Below are 14,912 nucleotides of genomic sequence, written 5' to 3'. Positions count from 1 at the left end.
GTAATTTTGCTTCAATGTAACATCCAAATATAACTAAAAATTGAATACGTGAAAATAATACATTTGAGGTCTGAGTTAAATCTTCCCCCACAATCCCTTGAGTAAAGTTTCTTTCAGACATACACACACTAGTGAAATTTCACCAAGTATTTAGAAAAAGGCTACAAGCAGTATATGAGATTATAAACAGAATCCAGAAACAGTATTCCCTGAAAATAAAACCGTTTCAGAACAAATATGAGGCCTTAGTACTTATTTTTAAAATGTTCTTTAAGCTCCAATGATTGCTGCTACCCTTATCTACAGTCATGCTGAATAAAGCTATAGCTAAATGGAAAGTTAAATGTATTCACGAGGTGTTAGTGTCTACATCTTATTATTTGCAGTCTCTCAGAGAAAGCAAAAGTAACTACAAATAGCGTTACACCAGAAACTGGTTTCTTGACCAACAATGTTGCTTCAGCATGCAATGAACTGGTTCATTCTAAAGTGGTCACAGTTGTTGATGACAAGAAGCTTTGTATTTGAATATGACATGTCTTTTGGTCCATGTGAAAACAAGTTTGAATGTTAAATATTTTCTGACACTTTGGAGTTACTGTTGCTCTTCCCATTTTCTTTAGGTCAAAATATGGTTCATGGTAATACTGTACAGGTCTAAAATCTCTTTACAGGAAGTAGTCTGGGGTGCAACAAGTAACATGCAGTTCACCTCTACGTGGTGCTGGATGAAACTGCAAAAAGGAGTATTTTAGAGTTTGATTGCCACAATGGGAGCAATAGTTTGGAGCACTGAAAATTGTTATTACATTCCAATCATGGCACCAGTTGTACCCCTCCATTACCAACTGATGAGCTCTTGAAGATCCTTCCGTTTCCCTTCCCTTCCCTTCCCTTCCCTTCCCTTCCCTTCCCTTCCCTTCCCTTCCCTTCCCTTCCCTTCCCTTCCCTTCCCTTCCCTTCCCTTCCCTTCCCTTCCCTTCCCTTCCCTTCCCACTCATTCACAGCAGCACTAGTGACTTCAATTGCATTGCTGCACATTAATGACAGCAAAAGAGAGAGCTAAATCTGTGTGGAGTGGCAAGCCTACACAGAATACCTGAGACCTTGAGCACACCACAAAGTGTTCATCTTGAATCTAGCTGCATAGATTAGTTTTAAAATTTTGAAATCAAATCTATCAATATTTTAAAAAACAGCATCCAGAAATTATTGAAAAAATAAATTTAAGATATGTAAAGTCATGATAAAGCATTCTAAACTGTGCACAGTACTGGGGATTTAAAAGTTATTGACAAGTAGGATTTTTAATATGTTAACACTGTTTTATATCTTAAGGACAAGCCATTAGCCTGTCAGAGAGCTCTGCCTCCTTACCTGATACTGTGTGCTGCATTCTGCTTGCAGCATCAGTGTATATAAGTCCTTTTCCTACTTGACTGATCTGGTACTCTCTGATGATGCCATTTGGTTTCTTGGGTGCAATCCAGCTTAAATGTAATGCTGTTGAGTTCAAAGCACTGATGTCTGGTGGCTGAACACTCTCTGGGACTCCTTGGACAGTGACTGCAACTACCTGAAGACATATGAATTAAACAGCAATTTAATGTAATAGTACACTAGATACTATGATCAATGAGAATGTCACTTTTGTTTTAAAATGTTGTTTGGGCTGGCATATCATTACCAAGGTCCTGGAGAACTAGTTACTTTTTTCCTCCTTTTTCACAATGAAATCTGACCTTGAATACATTACATAAGTCTATGTCTACAATTTATCACAACAGGTTTCACCATGTTTTAGCTGCAGTGTATAGCACAAAGTGAAACAACGAAAACTGTATTGCTTGAAAACTCTTGATAACTCTCTTCCATATGGTTTGTCAGTGTCTCTGCATTTTAACTGCCTGATTTCATATATTTTAAGCACCAGTAAACATGGAGCTAAGCCTCCATATATCCCATGCAATCTGAACTATCTTGTAGTTATTTTCAACTCAGTATTTTTGCAAGGAAACAAAAGATTTTAAAAGATAGAGTAACTTTGCAGTCGTTGAGGTCTTTCTAAAAAAAAAAAAAAAAGGAAAAAGAAAAAGGAAAACTTAATTGTCTATTGACACATTTCTACCATCTCCTACAGAGGCATTTCCAAATTACAGTTTTAATAAGTGAGTTAGACCTTTTTCTCTTTGAGAATCACTTTTCTTTTTCCATTATTACCACCATAAAGTATTTATATTATGCTGTAAATATAAGATATGCCCTCTATAATATATGGTCTTAGTGATTTGGTAGAATCAGTCCCTACTTGGAGACTTCAGTGTTTGCAACACTAAACTCCTTAATTACAGATAAGTGAAATAAGCAGGATTTATTAGCTCAGGCCAATGGTTGCAGTAGTTGTGTCTATATAGCTTGCAGATCACTATGTGCCTATCTTCATCCCTCTGCATCAGTGTTTCTTATAATTTTGGCTGAGATTTGCACCAATAAGAAAAACATTTAAACACCAGAAAACAAACCAAAATAACTCAAGTTTTCAATCCGATAGATATTATAATTACAAAGCAAAGCACAGTTGTTATTCCCCACTTGTAGTCCTGGAAATTAATTTTCATAGAGGCAAGGATATTACTGTGAAACAGAAGTTACCTAAGAAACAGTTTTTCCAAGTGATGAATAAAGCCAGTACTTTGCAGAATAGAAAGTAGAGCTGGTTAAATAGTAATGCTGGTGAAAGGCATCTGTGATTTTAAGTGATAAGAGAGCAGAGGAAAGGAAAGGAAGCAGTGACAAAGGGAGGGAAGAAATTTTTTTTGCTTAAAACTGAAGCAGAGGCAGGTTGTACACAAAGGGAGTATAAAGCCTGAAGCAGGTGCAGACATGGAAAACCAGTGAAGGGTAATATAGTGGAAGGAGGCTCAGAATAAGAAGGTTGTTGAACAAATTGATAGACTAGAGCTGGAGCAGATAAACTAAGGAATACCAAGGAAGAAGAGGCTATAGACCTCCTAGTGAGAAAAAAAGATTTAATTTCAAGGCTTAGATAAAGTGCATTTTAATATTCCTTACTCTATTACATTATGTGCAGCTTTCTCTTTAACAAACATCAGTTCTTACAGTACAATTTCATCTTTGCCAAGACTGCGATGCTTTCTTCTTCCACTTGCATGAGCCTTAGGTTCCAAATAATCGCCTGTCAGTAGCTGAATCAAATTAGATTATTGATGTTCTTCACTTATTCAATAATCAGCATGTCTTCAAATTACACCTTTCCAAAAGCATTTTTTATGTTACCACACTGGCTGATAAAATTCTGGCACCAGTTTCATACAGACCAATTCACTAACCTGGCTGCTGTCTGTGCAACCAGCAACAGTGCAGGCTCGCAGCTGGTAGGAATATTCTTGGTATGGCTGGACACCACTTGTGTCTATAAAGCTCATTTCTGTTCCTCTGAAACGCTCGATTCCATTTCGGAAAATGATGTAGTGAATAATAAGACCTATTGCAGAAAAAAATTTTCCCTTTTGTTAGCTGAGAAGTCCTGCGTGATGGTATGCTACAACAACCTACTCTGCACACAGAAAATATTAAATGAAATCTCTAGGCGACCACTGTAACAGACAATCATCCTGCTTAAATGGCTAAGGTGAATTACCAGCTACTCTCCTCAAACTCTACATCAACATCTCAGTGCATCTCAATTTTTAAGAGTGCTGTTCCAAATTTTCCCACTGTTTGAAAATCACAAGCAAGGTTTCCTGAAAGAAACATGAGTATCACCCACCCCTGAGTCCCAAAACATGTTGTAATATGATTGTTATTTTCTGGTCATATTTGCCAAGCATCACTACAACTGTTCTCAAAAGAAGCTTCTGGGCACTTCTTAGAGACATCCTAAATTGTCTTCTATGAAGTTAGACTCTACGCTTATTTGCAATGAAGATGATCTCAATGAAGAGCAAATTCTTCTTGCAGAGTTTAGGAATATGTATATTTCAGTATTTCAGTGCCAGTGATTGATTAAGAAACATTTTGTGAGTTCAGAACACTGTCAATTGAATGATAGAACATACTCTCTCTCTTTTTTTTTTTTTTTTTTTTTTTTTTCCAAAACATGTATCAATACCATTTGGTTGAAGTGGTTCTTCCCAGTTTAGAAGTATCATGTCTTCCCGATTATCCACTTTGGCCCATTTTGGTGGACTTACACCCTGTGGCACATCTTGCTTAGTGACAGCTCTGCTAATTTCACTGAAGCCTCTTCCATAGCTATTCCAAGCAGCCACCCTGTACTCATATGTGATAAAAGGTTCGAGGTTCAGGTCTAGAAAAGAAAGTTACATATGGATCATCTCAGTCTCATCAAATACAATTTTTTTTTTCTTTTTTTTTTTTTTTTTAACCTGTGCCTATGGGTCTACTCCTGTGTTTAAAGACAGATTTCCTTTAGTCAGGAGCACTTTCTGATATAGCAATACTTCCACCAACTTTTGTGAACACAGTTTTAGACCTTATGTATTCAATGAATTTCTTGCGACTCATTTCCCTGAAGATACTGTCCTGATTCACAGATGGCTTCTTAAAGAATGATACTTCACTACGATTGCTTTACATTTCATTAGAATACCTGATAGCATTGAGGACATCCTTTCCTCCACAGCAAAGTAAATACACTAGCAAATCACCACCTGATATGCCACTTTTCCTTACCTGTAAATGAATACTGGTTTGGATTTCCTGTGTAGACAGTCTCCTCTTCAGTTGGACACACACCTTCTTTTATCTCGCTTTCTGTAGCACTCTGTGAACCTTTTATCCATGCACAGATATTCTCCCTAGGATCAAAGTCACACTTTCCACAATGTGCTGTTGCCGCCATAGATAAAGGGCAGAGGATATTAGCTTTGCATTCTTCTTTTACCTAAGGAATATACATTCCATTTTAGTATATTTACCACATCTTATTTTCATTACAGGTGCTTCCATTAGTATTTGTCTTTAGGCAACATACAAATCAGGCAGTCACATCGAGTGTGTCAATATGTCTAGCATATGGGAGACCACTTCAGCCTTTGGTCTGTCTACAGTCTTTGGTCATCAACGCTTTTCTAATTATTTCTAAAAGAAACAGATTTTTGTTTTATTTGGTCCTTGAAAACATCACAAATTTTAACCGCTGGAAGCCCAAATGACTGGGTTTGTTGAAGGCAGAAGAGTCTAGAATCAAATGAGATCAGGATTTAATCCAAGAATTTGAACAGTCTGCTCCTCCAAAGGCCAATATCCCGTGGCAAATAAGTAGTAAATTCCTAGCCCCTCACACAGCTTGCCAAGTACTCAAGAGGCCTCTGTGCAATTCCTTGGCAGCTTTCAAGAGCTGAGGACCCTCTCCATTAGCTATATAAATCGTGTCTTCTACCACATCAGTCCAGAACAGCAGTTTTGCTGCAATAAGAGGACCTCTGCTAACGTTGACACAGTTACAATATTTAACCCATAAAGAACAATTCACAGAAATAGAAATATACACTGAACATCTAAGAGTTTCTATTAAAATTCATGAAATAGTATTTTTGCCAAAGCATAAGCTAGAGAGCAATAATTCTCATAGAATACAGGTTGTTGCAGGAAGAAATGCACTGCAATACTTGCTACAAACATTTCTGCCCATTAGGATACAAGCTTTAGAAGGACAAAAAAATATACCTCATGATTTCTTAATTCACCCATTGAAATGGGCTTGCTGTCTGATTATGAACTTCAGCTAATTTAATTTCCCAAACTTGGCACTTCCATAAAAATTAGATTGTGATAGACATCGATATAGGATACAGATGGATTGGATTCAAATATAAAGTAGCTCCAGAACACATCTCAGAATATCAGTGCTTTTAATGTTAGTAAATCTATACATATCAGAAAGCCAGCACTACTATCTCTTATTCTACTGCAGGTAAGTGAAATAGAAGCCGCTTCCTTTGTTTATGCATTATACCTATGGTATGGATCTAGCATGTTATCTACCAGAATTCATTAACCTATTCTCAGCCATTTTTTTGCCTTGCATGAACTACTAATACAATGCATTGAGGAAATGTAGCTGACTCATCACAACACTTGGATTTTCTCTGGGAGAAAATTATTCAGTCTGAAAATGGAATGACATGAAAACCTTGGCATGAAAAGGAGAAGAGGGAAGAAATATTTGTGTATTAACTTAACAGATGAATGAAAAGTATACAGGAATGCCTGTATGTGGCAGGATGGGGTCTGTTTTTCTTTTTACTTCAGTGATAAATTCCACAATATCTACCTGATTTCCATATTGTAGAATTTACAATATTCAACCCTCTTTCTTTCTCTCTCTGTCTAAATATAGATAAATGTAACTATAAATAATTTATATAAAATAATATACATATATATGAACAGTGGTTTCATCCTTCGAAATGATCATTTCCTGAAAAAAAAAAAAGGGGGGGATAACAGTTGACAATATTTTTTAGAGGTTATGTATAACACCAAGATGCTAATTCTTGAAGATTTCTAGTCAATTCACCTGGACTTACAAGACATTGCCACTTTCACATTTTGGCTAAATTGTCTCATGTTGACACATATAGCCACTGGCCACTCTTAGAAAAGATGGGATTAGCCTTTATGGTGCATAGTTTACTCTTAAATTAGAGTGAAAATAAACTGTACAATTCATTAGGCACTAAATGCACCAAAACCATAATACTCTCATTGTTGCTGAAAGTTATACAGGTAACTATCCTAGTACTGCTGAATTTTATGCCAAAATTGTCATTGGTTTTCTGTTGGATCAGGATTAAGTCTATCATGAAAATATCAATTGCTTTATTTTTATTTATATGGTTTTAGGAGGTTGGGGAATCCATGTCATACTGCCTGTTCAAATTGAAATGTAATAGCATTTTTATACTTCAGAACTGGCCACTTCAATTTTAATTTCCACTTAAGGAACATCATCAGGAACAGTGGTCACAGAACGGAAACTGGCTGTATGTGCCAGTCTTGTTAGCATGCCAGCTTTTAGCCCCCGTACTAATCTGGAGTGCTGGGCAACACTTCACAGAGGCAGCTAATCATTATTAATTCCTTTAGAATTCATTGCAATAACATCAATCATGGTGAACTCATTCGGTATTAATATGGATGTAATGTGAAAATGAATAATGCACACAAGAGTTTTTATATTCCTATTTTAGAAAAATAGTTATGAACAGTGTATTTCTCTTTCCATCGTCAAATCAGAGCTACCGAGAGATTTTCTATCAATTACCTTCATCATCATTCCAGCTGAAATCTTGTCAGAGCAAACATATTTCAAAGGATTATATCCAACTCCATTACAGCATTCTTCGCTCTTTGGAATAAGTTCAGTCTCACAGCATTTTACTGGCACTTGGTCATTCTTTCTAACGTGTTTGAGGGACTCACCACTGGAATCTGAGCAGCATATGGTATCTGACATATTCACATATTCCTGCCCACAACAGAACATCCCTGAAACGAACAAACAAATATATCTGAATATAAAATATAAGTAAATAAACAAATAGTTAGGAAAGGAGAAAGCTCAGAATGCAATATGGCTTGGCAGCTGGAATTACGCAGATTTAGTTAAAGTGAGTTTAAATTTGAACATGAGTTGACTGAAGTGAGTGTCCTGACTTCTAGACCTACTGAAAACAATGAAGAATCAGAGCAATAAACAGGGATTCTCTGCAATCAATTTATACAACTGCTGAACTTTTGTAAGAACCTTTGCTATGAAAAACCATATCAAGGAACTGTGCACAGCAGATCAAAGACAGACTGTTGATGAAAATTTCCTGTAGAATGTAGACACTGAGAAAACTTCTCCATGTACTTTCCAGTCAGGTCTCATTCATTTGCCCCCTTACACGAGCAGTCCTTCAACAGTGCACCTTAGCGTTCCAGAATGTTTCACATTATAGTTTATGTTTTAAAGTGGGAGTTCATACTAGATCTGTAGAACTGAATGGGTGACTTGACAAATACCCACAGTGAAGCTTCAGTCATCTGATATTCTTTAAGAAGTTACTATCTAAATATTATTTGCATTTCTGTAGTGGAAATGATAAGCTGCCAAAATTCATTCCACAGCCTTTCTTCTAATTTTAATAATTTTATTTTAAAATTAAAAGCTTGCCTTAACCACTGTAATTTCCAAATATTCATGTGAATGATTCTGCAACTGTGAAATACCAGCGTTGAACCACCCACCATTTAAAGAAAGGGGTAATTTTTAACTCTGAAACAAATGCTATAAATACCTCTGTAATTGGCAATGAAATAAATGTCATTACTAATTCAACTAGAACCATATCACAAAACAAACAAATGAAGAAACAAACCAAACAGGGCTGTGATACACTCTTAGATCTACAAAGTAATTAGTATTTGACATAATTTCTGTTATATGTCAACATTTTAAACACATGCAAAAGCGGCCACTTTTCTCATTGCCATTTATTGCAGCAAATTTCTCTTATGAAGTCATACATAATGAAAATTACTCTTTAAGGGTATGATCCTGCTAAAGCATTCAGACCACTTCGTTCCAACAACTGGGATGACTCAAAAAGGTGATGCTACTTGAATACTTTACCTGTTTTCTGAGCTGGTTCCATTCACAGCAATCAAACTGCGATCACCAGCTCTCGAAGAGGTAAATACTTCCTCCTGCTCACACCCTTTTTCCAAATTGTCCTCAGATTCCACAAATTTTAAGTAGAGAATTACTGTAGAAAATGACTCAGTTCAATACTAATAAGCAACTCAGACAGCCCCAAGGGACTTTTGACAGGCAAACTAAAATTTTGATAATGAACTGTTTCTCTATCGAAACAAACAAGGCTGTATTCTCTCACTGCGAACCTCATCTTTGTTTAACTGAATTAAATTTTTCAGCCAAGATTTCACTCACATAACAAGAAGTGACTCCCTTTCTAGTTTCTTTGGTAAACCATTACTTCTTTAATTATTATCAACCTTGTTCCAGTGTGATAAATTGCTAATTACTTAATACCCTAATCAGCGTTCATTCTTTGCACAGATAAACTGTGACAGCGCCATTAATTTAAATAGTAATTTCACTTAATGGCCAGAACGGCACACCAGATTTTTATGCAGCATTTTCTGAAGACTGCATCCATCACTGCAATATTCTGACATAAAGATGTCTGACGTGCACTAACTCACTTAGGGAGAGCAGATGTTGCAGAGCAGAGTTTGGTAGTAATTCCCATAGTGCATCACTTCAGCATGAATGAGCTGCAAAGGCAGAGGTAGACAATCTTCTGAAACTGCATTGCATAGCCTCTGACCTTTGCTTAATTTATCACATGTAGCACTTGACTCCTGAACCTTGACACCTCGAATGTACAATTTTAAATATGCTCTAAGAAAAACAAAATAGGACCATGTAATATTGATGGATTGATTTGCCTTCTAAAAATCACTTTATTCAATTGCTTAAAGATCCAGAAATTCATATAATCCCTTGCTGAATTCAGCAAAATATCAAAATACAAAGTATTTGTTTGTAAATCAGCTGGAATGTGTGTCATACTTTATATATTTATGTTTCATAGGCACATAATGCGTTACAGCAAAAAGGAAATCCATGGGCTGGAAAAGATATTTCCTGCTAACGGTGATTTCTGTCAACAATTATTTCATGTTCATCCCCAGCAACTGAAAAAATTTACAAACATTGCTGAGTGATGAATTACTAATTTAGTAAATCTGTAAAACCATTGCTTTCAAAAGGGAAAAATGAGTATTAAAAGGCTTAGCCTTTGGAGCCAGAATAGAGGATCAACAAAATACAGAGCCAGTGTACATTGCACACTAGTCCAAAAATCCTTGGCTTACATGTGGGTACTGCAACTCCTACAGATCAGGAACCACAACAGTACAAAGCATCATCTTTCATGAGTCCATGAGTCTGGGATGTCAGTGTAGGGGCACTTTGCTAGCTTTTTTTTTTTCCTTAAATACAAAATCCAAGAGTGGTTTTAGCTGACATTATCCTTTATAGCCAGAAATAGACAACTTTGGATAATGCCACCACAGCAGTGGGGCTGAGGGTGTGTGTGCAATGGCATCACTGCCAGCCTTTGCCAGTAGATGTCTCTATGGTCACCCCACTAAATGAGGCCAACAAGGGGTGAAAAATAGAACCTAAGAAAACAGAAATTATTATTTTTTTTTTAAAAAAAGGGGTAATGTGAGATAGAAAAAAAATATTCTTTTTGTTCAGGGTTTTTTTCTTTTCAGGACAAACTCTCCGAAAAAGGTATAAAATGGCAAACAAAAAGGTTCTACCATCCAAGCCCTTCAACCAACATTCAGTTGCAGAAACATGCTGCATTCAAGCTGGCCATGAGACAATAAGGCTGTGCACAAGGCTTTCACTTTTATCGATGTTGTTTTTCTTGTAGGATTTTTTTCAAGGAACTAAAACTCCCGAAAGGTTTAAATTGTTATTATATTTTTAACCATAGCACTCACTGCCAACTACAAAACAGATCTTCAGAAGCATTTCAGCTTTTGCATAAAGCCACCTCTGTTACCTTTTCCCCTTCTAGACAACGAGATAAGCTTTCCAATTATGATATTGTTGCAAAATTCTACTTATCCATTTGCCAATGATAAGTAAATTACGATTTTATATGAGAGTATTATTTCCATTAGAATCATTACAATAGGGATGGAGAGCAAGTAGATTTTTGTGCCTGGCTTGTGTATTTTCGTGATGTATTTAGCAAGGCCGAATTACTCTAGGAAATTAAGCAAAAACCGATGGAGCATGATATATATGATATGATTAAAACCCACAATCTATTCTATGCTTAATGCAAAAGAATACGATCCCTTTTCAACTATGGCACTAATTCATCTTTCAAACCTGTATTTGTGTTCAGCTGTATGCTGGCTCACAGTATAAAGTCCTCACAGAAACCTGTGAACAATGAAAAAGCCACTGTTTTCTTTTTTAATAGTCAAAAAAATGTCATCCTGACCCATTCTCAAGAAAAATGGTATAAATGATAGAGCGCTTTAGGCTAAACACATTTTAAAGAGAGGGGTATAAAGGGTTTTTAAATATATATATTTAAGGAAAAAAAAAACTGTTAAGAATATATATATACTGAAATGAAGAACATAACTTTCATCCCAAGATACCTGCATTACACTCCTACACAACTCATCTGCCCAGAGAGAGCAGTAAAAACATAAACGCTACCCCAGCAGTTCTGTTCCAACAGCATCTGTTAATTCACTCCATTTATAAAATACATATTGACAAAGACAACTGAACTGGGACCAGGGAGATTTGATTTGGTGTGAGAAAGTCAATTCAATGTGATTTTGTTAAAGGGCTCCTGCAGGCAAATAAAAGAGTTTAAGTAATAAAGTACATAAAGAGATGTTTTACGAGCCAGCCCCGTCTTGCGGCAGCCGCACAATGCGCGGCGATGCAAGAGGGCCTTGTTCAGAGCCGATATCGTGAGCCCTGCATAGACACTGATACTGTAGCTCGGGCACAATTAGGGATCATGGTGAGGGGGAGCTAAAATAACACAAGTGGTGCTGTTAACAGCGTACATGTGGTAAGTCACCACTGGAAGAGTAGGGTGGTGTGGAAACCACAGGAAGCCTTGCAATGGCTCTTCTGATGAGCCCTTCCTGTCAGCACAGAACTGGGGTACTTCTCATACCAAAGTGGCCGAAGCATCTGGTGAATGCAAACAATAAGCTGAGGAAAAAAAACCTCATTTTTTTGGGAAAGGAGTAGTGCAACCTTCAGATGTGGATTTTTAGTTATGTATTAATGTCTTCAGTTGTACAACCAAAGGCTTAAACTGACAGGCATATTGTGAAAGCACTGCATCTCTTGTCTTTGTACACCAAGTAGAGTTGCGTACTAAACCTCCATTATTTCTGTGTTTTGAAACTGGGCACCCCTTTGAGAGCGCAGTTGTTTCTGAAGTCTTTTGTCAGGCAGAGAAAGCCTAAGGCTGATGGTATATAACTGTCTAATAATTGTGGAAAGAAAAGACATATGAATATACCTGAACAGGGTTTGTAGAAATATAATACCTCCGATCTCTGTCACCAGCTAGTCACAGAGTGTTTCTCGAGGAAGCAGGTTTTGGATTGTACCTCTGAGAGATGGAGTAGCTTCCTATGGTGTGCAAGAGACTAAAGGGACACACAGATGAACAAGTGACTGGAGCTAGGCATTAAGTATTATTAATTTTAAATTGCAGCAGGTTTACCCCTAACTAGATGCAAAAGTGAGGGACATAGACAGCCAAGCAGATAACGACATCATCTTCAGTTTCTATGTGACTAACCACACATGTCCAGATCAAATGAAAAATCCCTGCACTGCAATGCATTCCAGCACAAGGTGGACAAGTCTAACCTCTGCTCTACTCATTAAGAGGGGACTGATCCTATTTCCTGACTGGCATAGTGAAAGATTATGCACTCCTTTTGAAATTTCTGAAGTGTCTTCAGACCCTGCAGCTTTTCAACAAAGGCAAAGACTCATCGAAAGCTCACCGTTTTGCAACCTGTCAGAACAGATGACTAAAGTGCAACACCATTTTAATAAACTGGCAAATACATCTTAAGACTGAGTGTGTTATTGCTGAATGGTTAGTGTTACAAGAGAATTAGAAAGATGAAGATCCTTTTTTTCTGGAAAACTCACTTACCTGTGAGAGGTCTGTGTGCGGTCCCTTCTTCTTCATCGCCACAACAGATCAAGTCCGTGCTTACCACTTCTCCACCACAGCACTGTTGATTGAAACTGTCGTGGAGGGATCCACCACAGCAGATTTGATCTCCTGATGTGGAGTAGGGCATGCCCTGGCAGCAAGAATCACCAATTCCAACCGAAACTCTGTTTTGCTCTTTGTTAGGGCAACATACCTCTCCTGTCAATTTAAGAATACAATTAAAGATTTTATCCATTTATAGCTCTTGAAATCCCTGAGAGGCCTTTCATCTGATAGCAACAAGTCTGAGTTCACACACTGCTAGCTTCTTGTATAAAATGTTCCATGTGAAAGCATGGAATCACTCAGTACTTTAGAATGCTAAAGTATTATTTGTAATAGTAATTAAAGAAGCATGCATTCATGAATTCAGGGCCAAGACTCTGTAAGATATCAAACTGCAAGCATGCCAAAGACAAACTGAGAAGAGCAACAAAACTAATTTCTGTAAATATAATAATTATAAAGTGGAAAATATTTAGGTAGAGGCAGATACACAGTAAAGAGAATTAATTCCTGCTATGATTAACTGAATATCCAGCATACTTGTTCTTAGCAAAAAATTTCCATAATAATTTCAAACTTGTTTTGAAGGACTAATTCACATTGCTTAAAGAGTTTTTCAGTGTCTCCCAAAGAACTTCAGAACTCAACTCACTTTAAAAATTAAATACCACTGTCACAATCACATCAGTGGGCTTGGCTGCTACTTAAGCAAAAGCATCTGCTTTTGCAGGAAAAGCCTTTAGGATAAGACTGCCAATGAAACTGACACTGTAATGGCACGATGGGCTGGGATAAACTGTGCTATGAATGGAATAAACACTGCTATAAAAAAAACCAAAAATTATGGTAAATGGCAATAATTTTCATTCATTAGTGTCTGCACTTGATCTGATCCAGTGTTCTTAAAGTTCTATTTTTGTATTATCTTTCTGCATTGCAACGTTTTCTGTGGCTCAAATATCATTTGGAAGGTGCAGGGCTTTTTTCTGCCATTGAAGACAGGTAATAGAGGTGAATAAACTATTTGGATTCCTGATTGTTAATAAAAGAAATGTGTTTTGATTTTTAAAATTAATTTTTCTCATGGAAAGTAATATCTCAAGTCCTTTACTCTGAAAGGTTGGGAATTACAGACAAGAAGCCCTAAACCCAATGCAGCTTTTGTCAGAAATAAATCTGTAATGCAATTGTAACAGGTGAGGGAGAACATCTTCCTTCCACCCCAGATTACCCACCGAAGAAGTGCCTGGGTGGTAGTAGCATTATTTATTTTGCTCTGCTTTAAGAATCTCTCCTCCCATCTTAGCTCTGGGATGGATGTTTACACTTCTTCATGCACTACTGTTAAAGAAACTGAGATTCCTGCCTTCCTAATTTGTAATCTTCGTGCCTTCAGCCCAGTGTGCTTCAGTACATCTAGAGCTATCAAGCTGGCCAAACAACATCTGGGAAATATGTATGCTTAGAGAGTTTCCTGTATAAATAACTTTATCAAATAAAGTCAACAATAAACAAAAAAAGATGAGAACAAATTTTTACAGTATAATAGATATAATCTGTTTAGATACTTCATCATATTTTCCTGCATTCCTCGGAATCTAATTTAGTTGTCACACAGAGTAAGTATTAAAACACAGAATGTAGCTTACATCTACTGGAAATAAAACTGTTTTTCTTTTTTTTAAAGAACTATTAGACATAAGACACAAAGGATCAGTAACCTTCTCATTAACCTCTCAAAATGGGATCCATTCCAAGCTAGGCTTGAAAATATTCTCTCTCTGAAAACTACCATGCAGTCTTACCAGTTAATTGTTATCCTTATCAAAAAATGACCCACATTAACATTTAGCTTGAGGTTATTAGCATATTTATAAAAATAAAAAAGAAAAGAGTGACCAACATTGTTCATGTTGCTGCCCTTTAGAGTGCGGAAAGAGAGAATGCAGCAAGTATACTTAGTAAAAAAAAATCATATTCAAACAGTCACTGTTTCATGCCTGTGGACTGCTGACTGAACATGAACTTCTTTCAGACATAAGACATTTTGTTTCA

The 14,912-nt window shown here is 36.7% G+C and overlaps 1 protein-coding gene across 1 annotated transcript in view; it reads right to left on the bottom strand.

Moving 5' to 3' along the window:
* USH2A (usherin) overlaps positions 1 to 14,912 on the bottom strand; it is a 383,410-nt gene that overhangs the window by 75,730 nt on the left and 292,768 nt on the right. The window contains exons 49-54 of the mRNA XM_082050056.1: positions 12,789 to 13,010; positions 7,313 to 7,536; positions 4,717 to 4,927; positions 4,133 to 4,330; positions 3,347 to 3,505; positions 1,378 to 1,572 (exon numbers count right to left, since the gene is read on the bottom strand). Of these exons, the coding sequence (XP_081906182.1) occupies positions 1,378 to 1,572; positions 3,347 to 3,505; positions 4,133 to 4,330; positions 4,717 to 4,927; positions 7,313 to 7,536; positions 12,789 to 13,010 (1,209 nt within the window). The remainder of the gene's footprint in view (positions 1 to 1,377; positions 1,573 to 3,346; positions 3,506 to 4,132; positions 4,331 to 4,716; positions 4,928 to 7,312; positions 7,537 to 12,788; positions 13,011 to 14,912) is intronic.

The sequence above is a fragment of the Streptopelia decaocto genome (assembly GCF_964273445.1).
Source record: "Streptopelia decaocto genome assembly, chromosome: 3".
Classification (NCBI taxonomy): domain Eukaryota; kingdom Metazoa; phylum Chordata; class Aves; order Columbiformes; family Columbidae; genus Streptopelia; species Streptopelia decaocto.
This window is presented reverse-complemented; position numbering and strand designations above follow the sequence as displayed.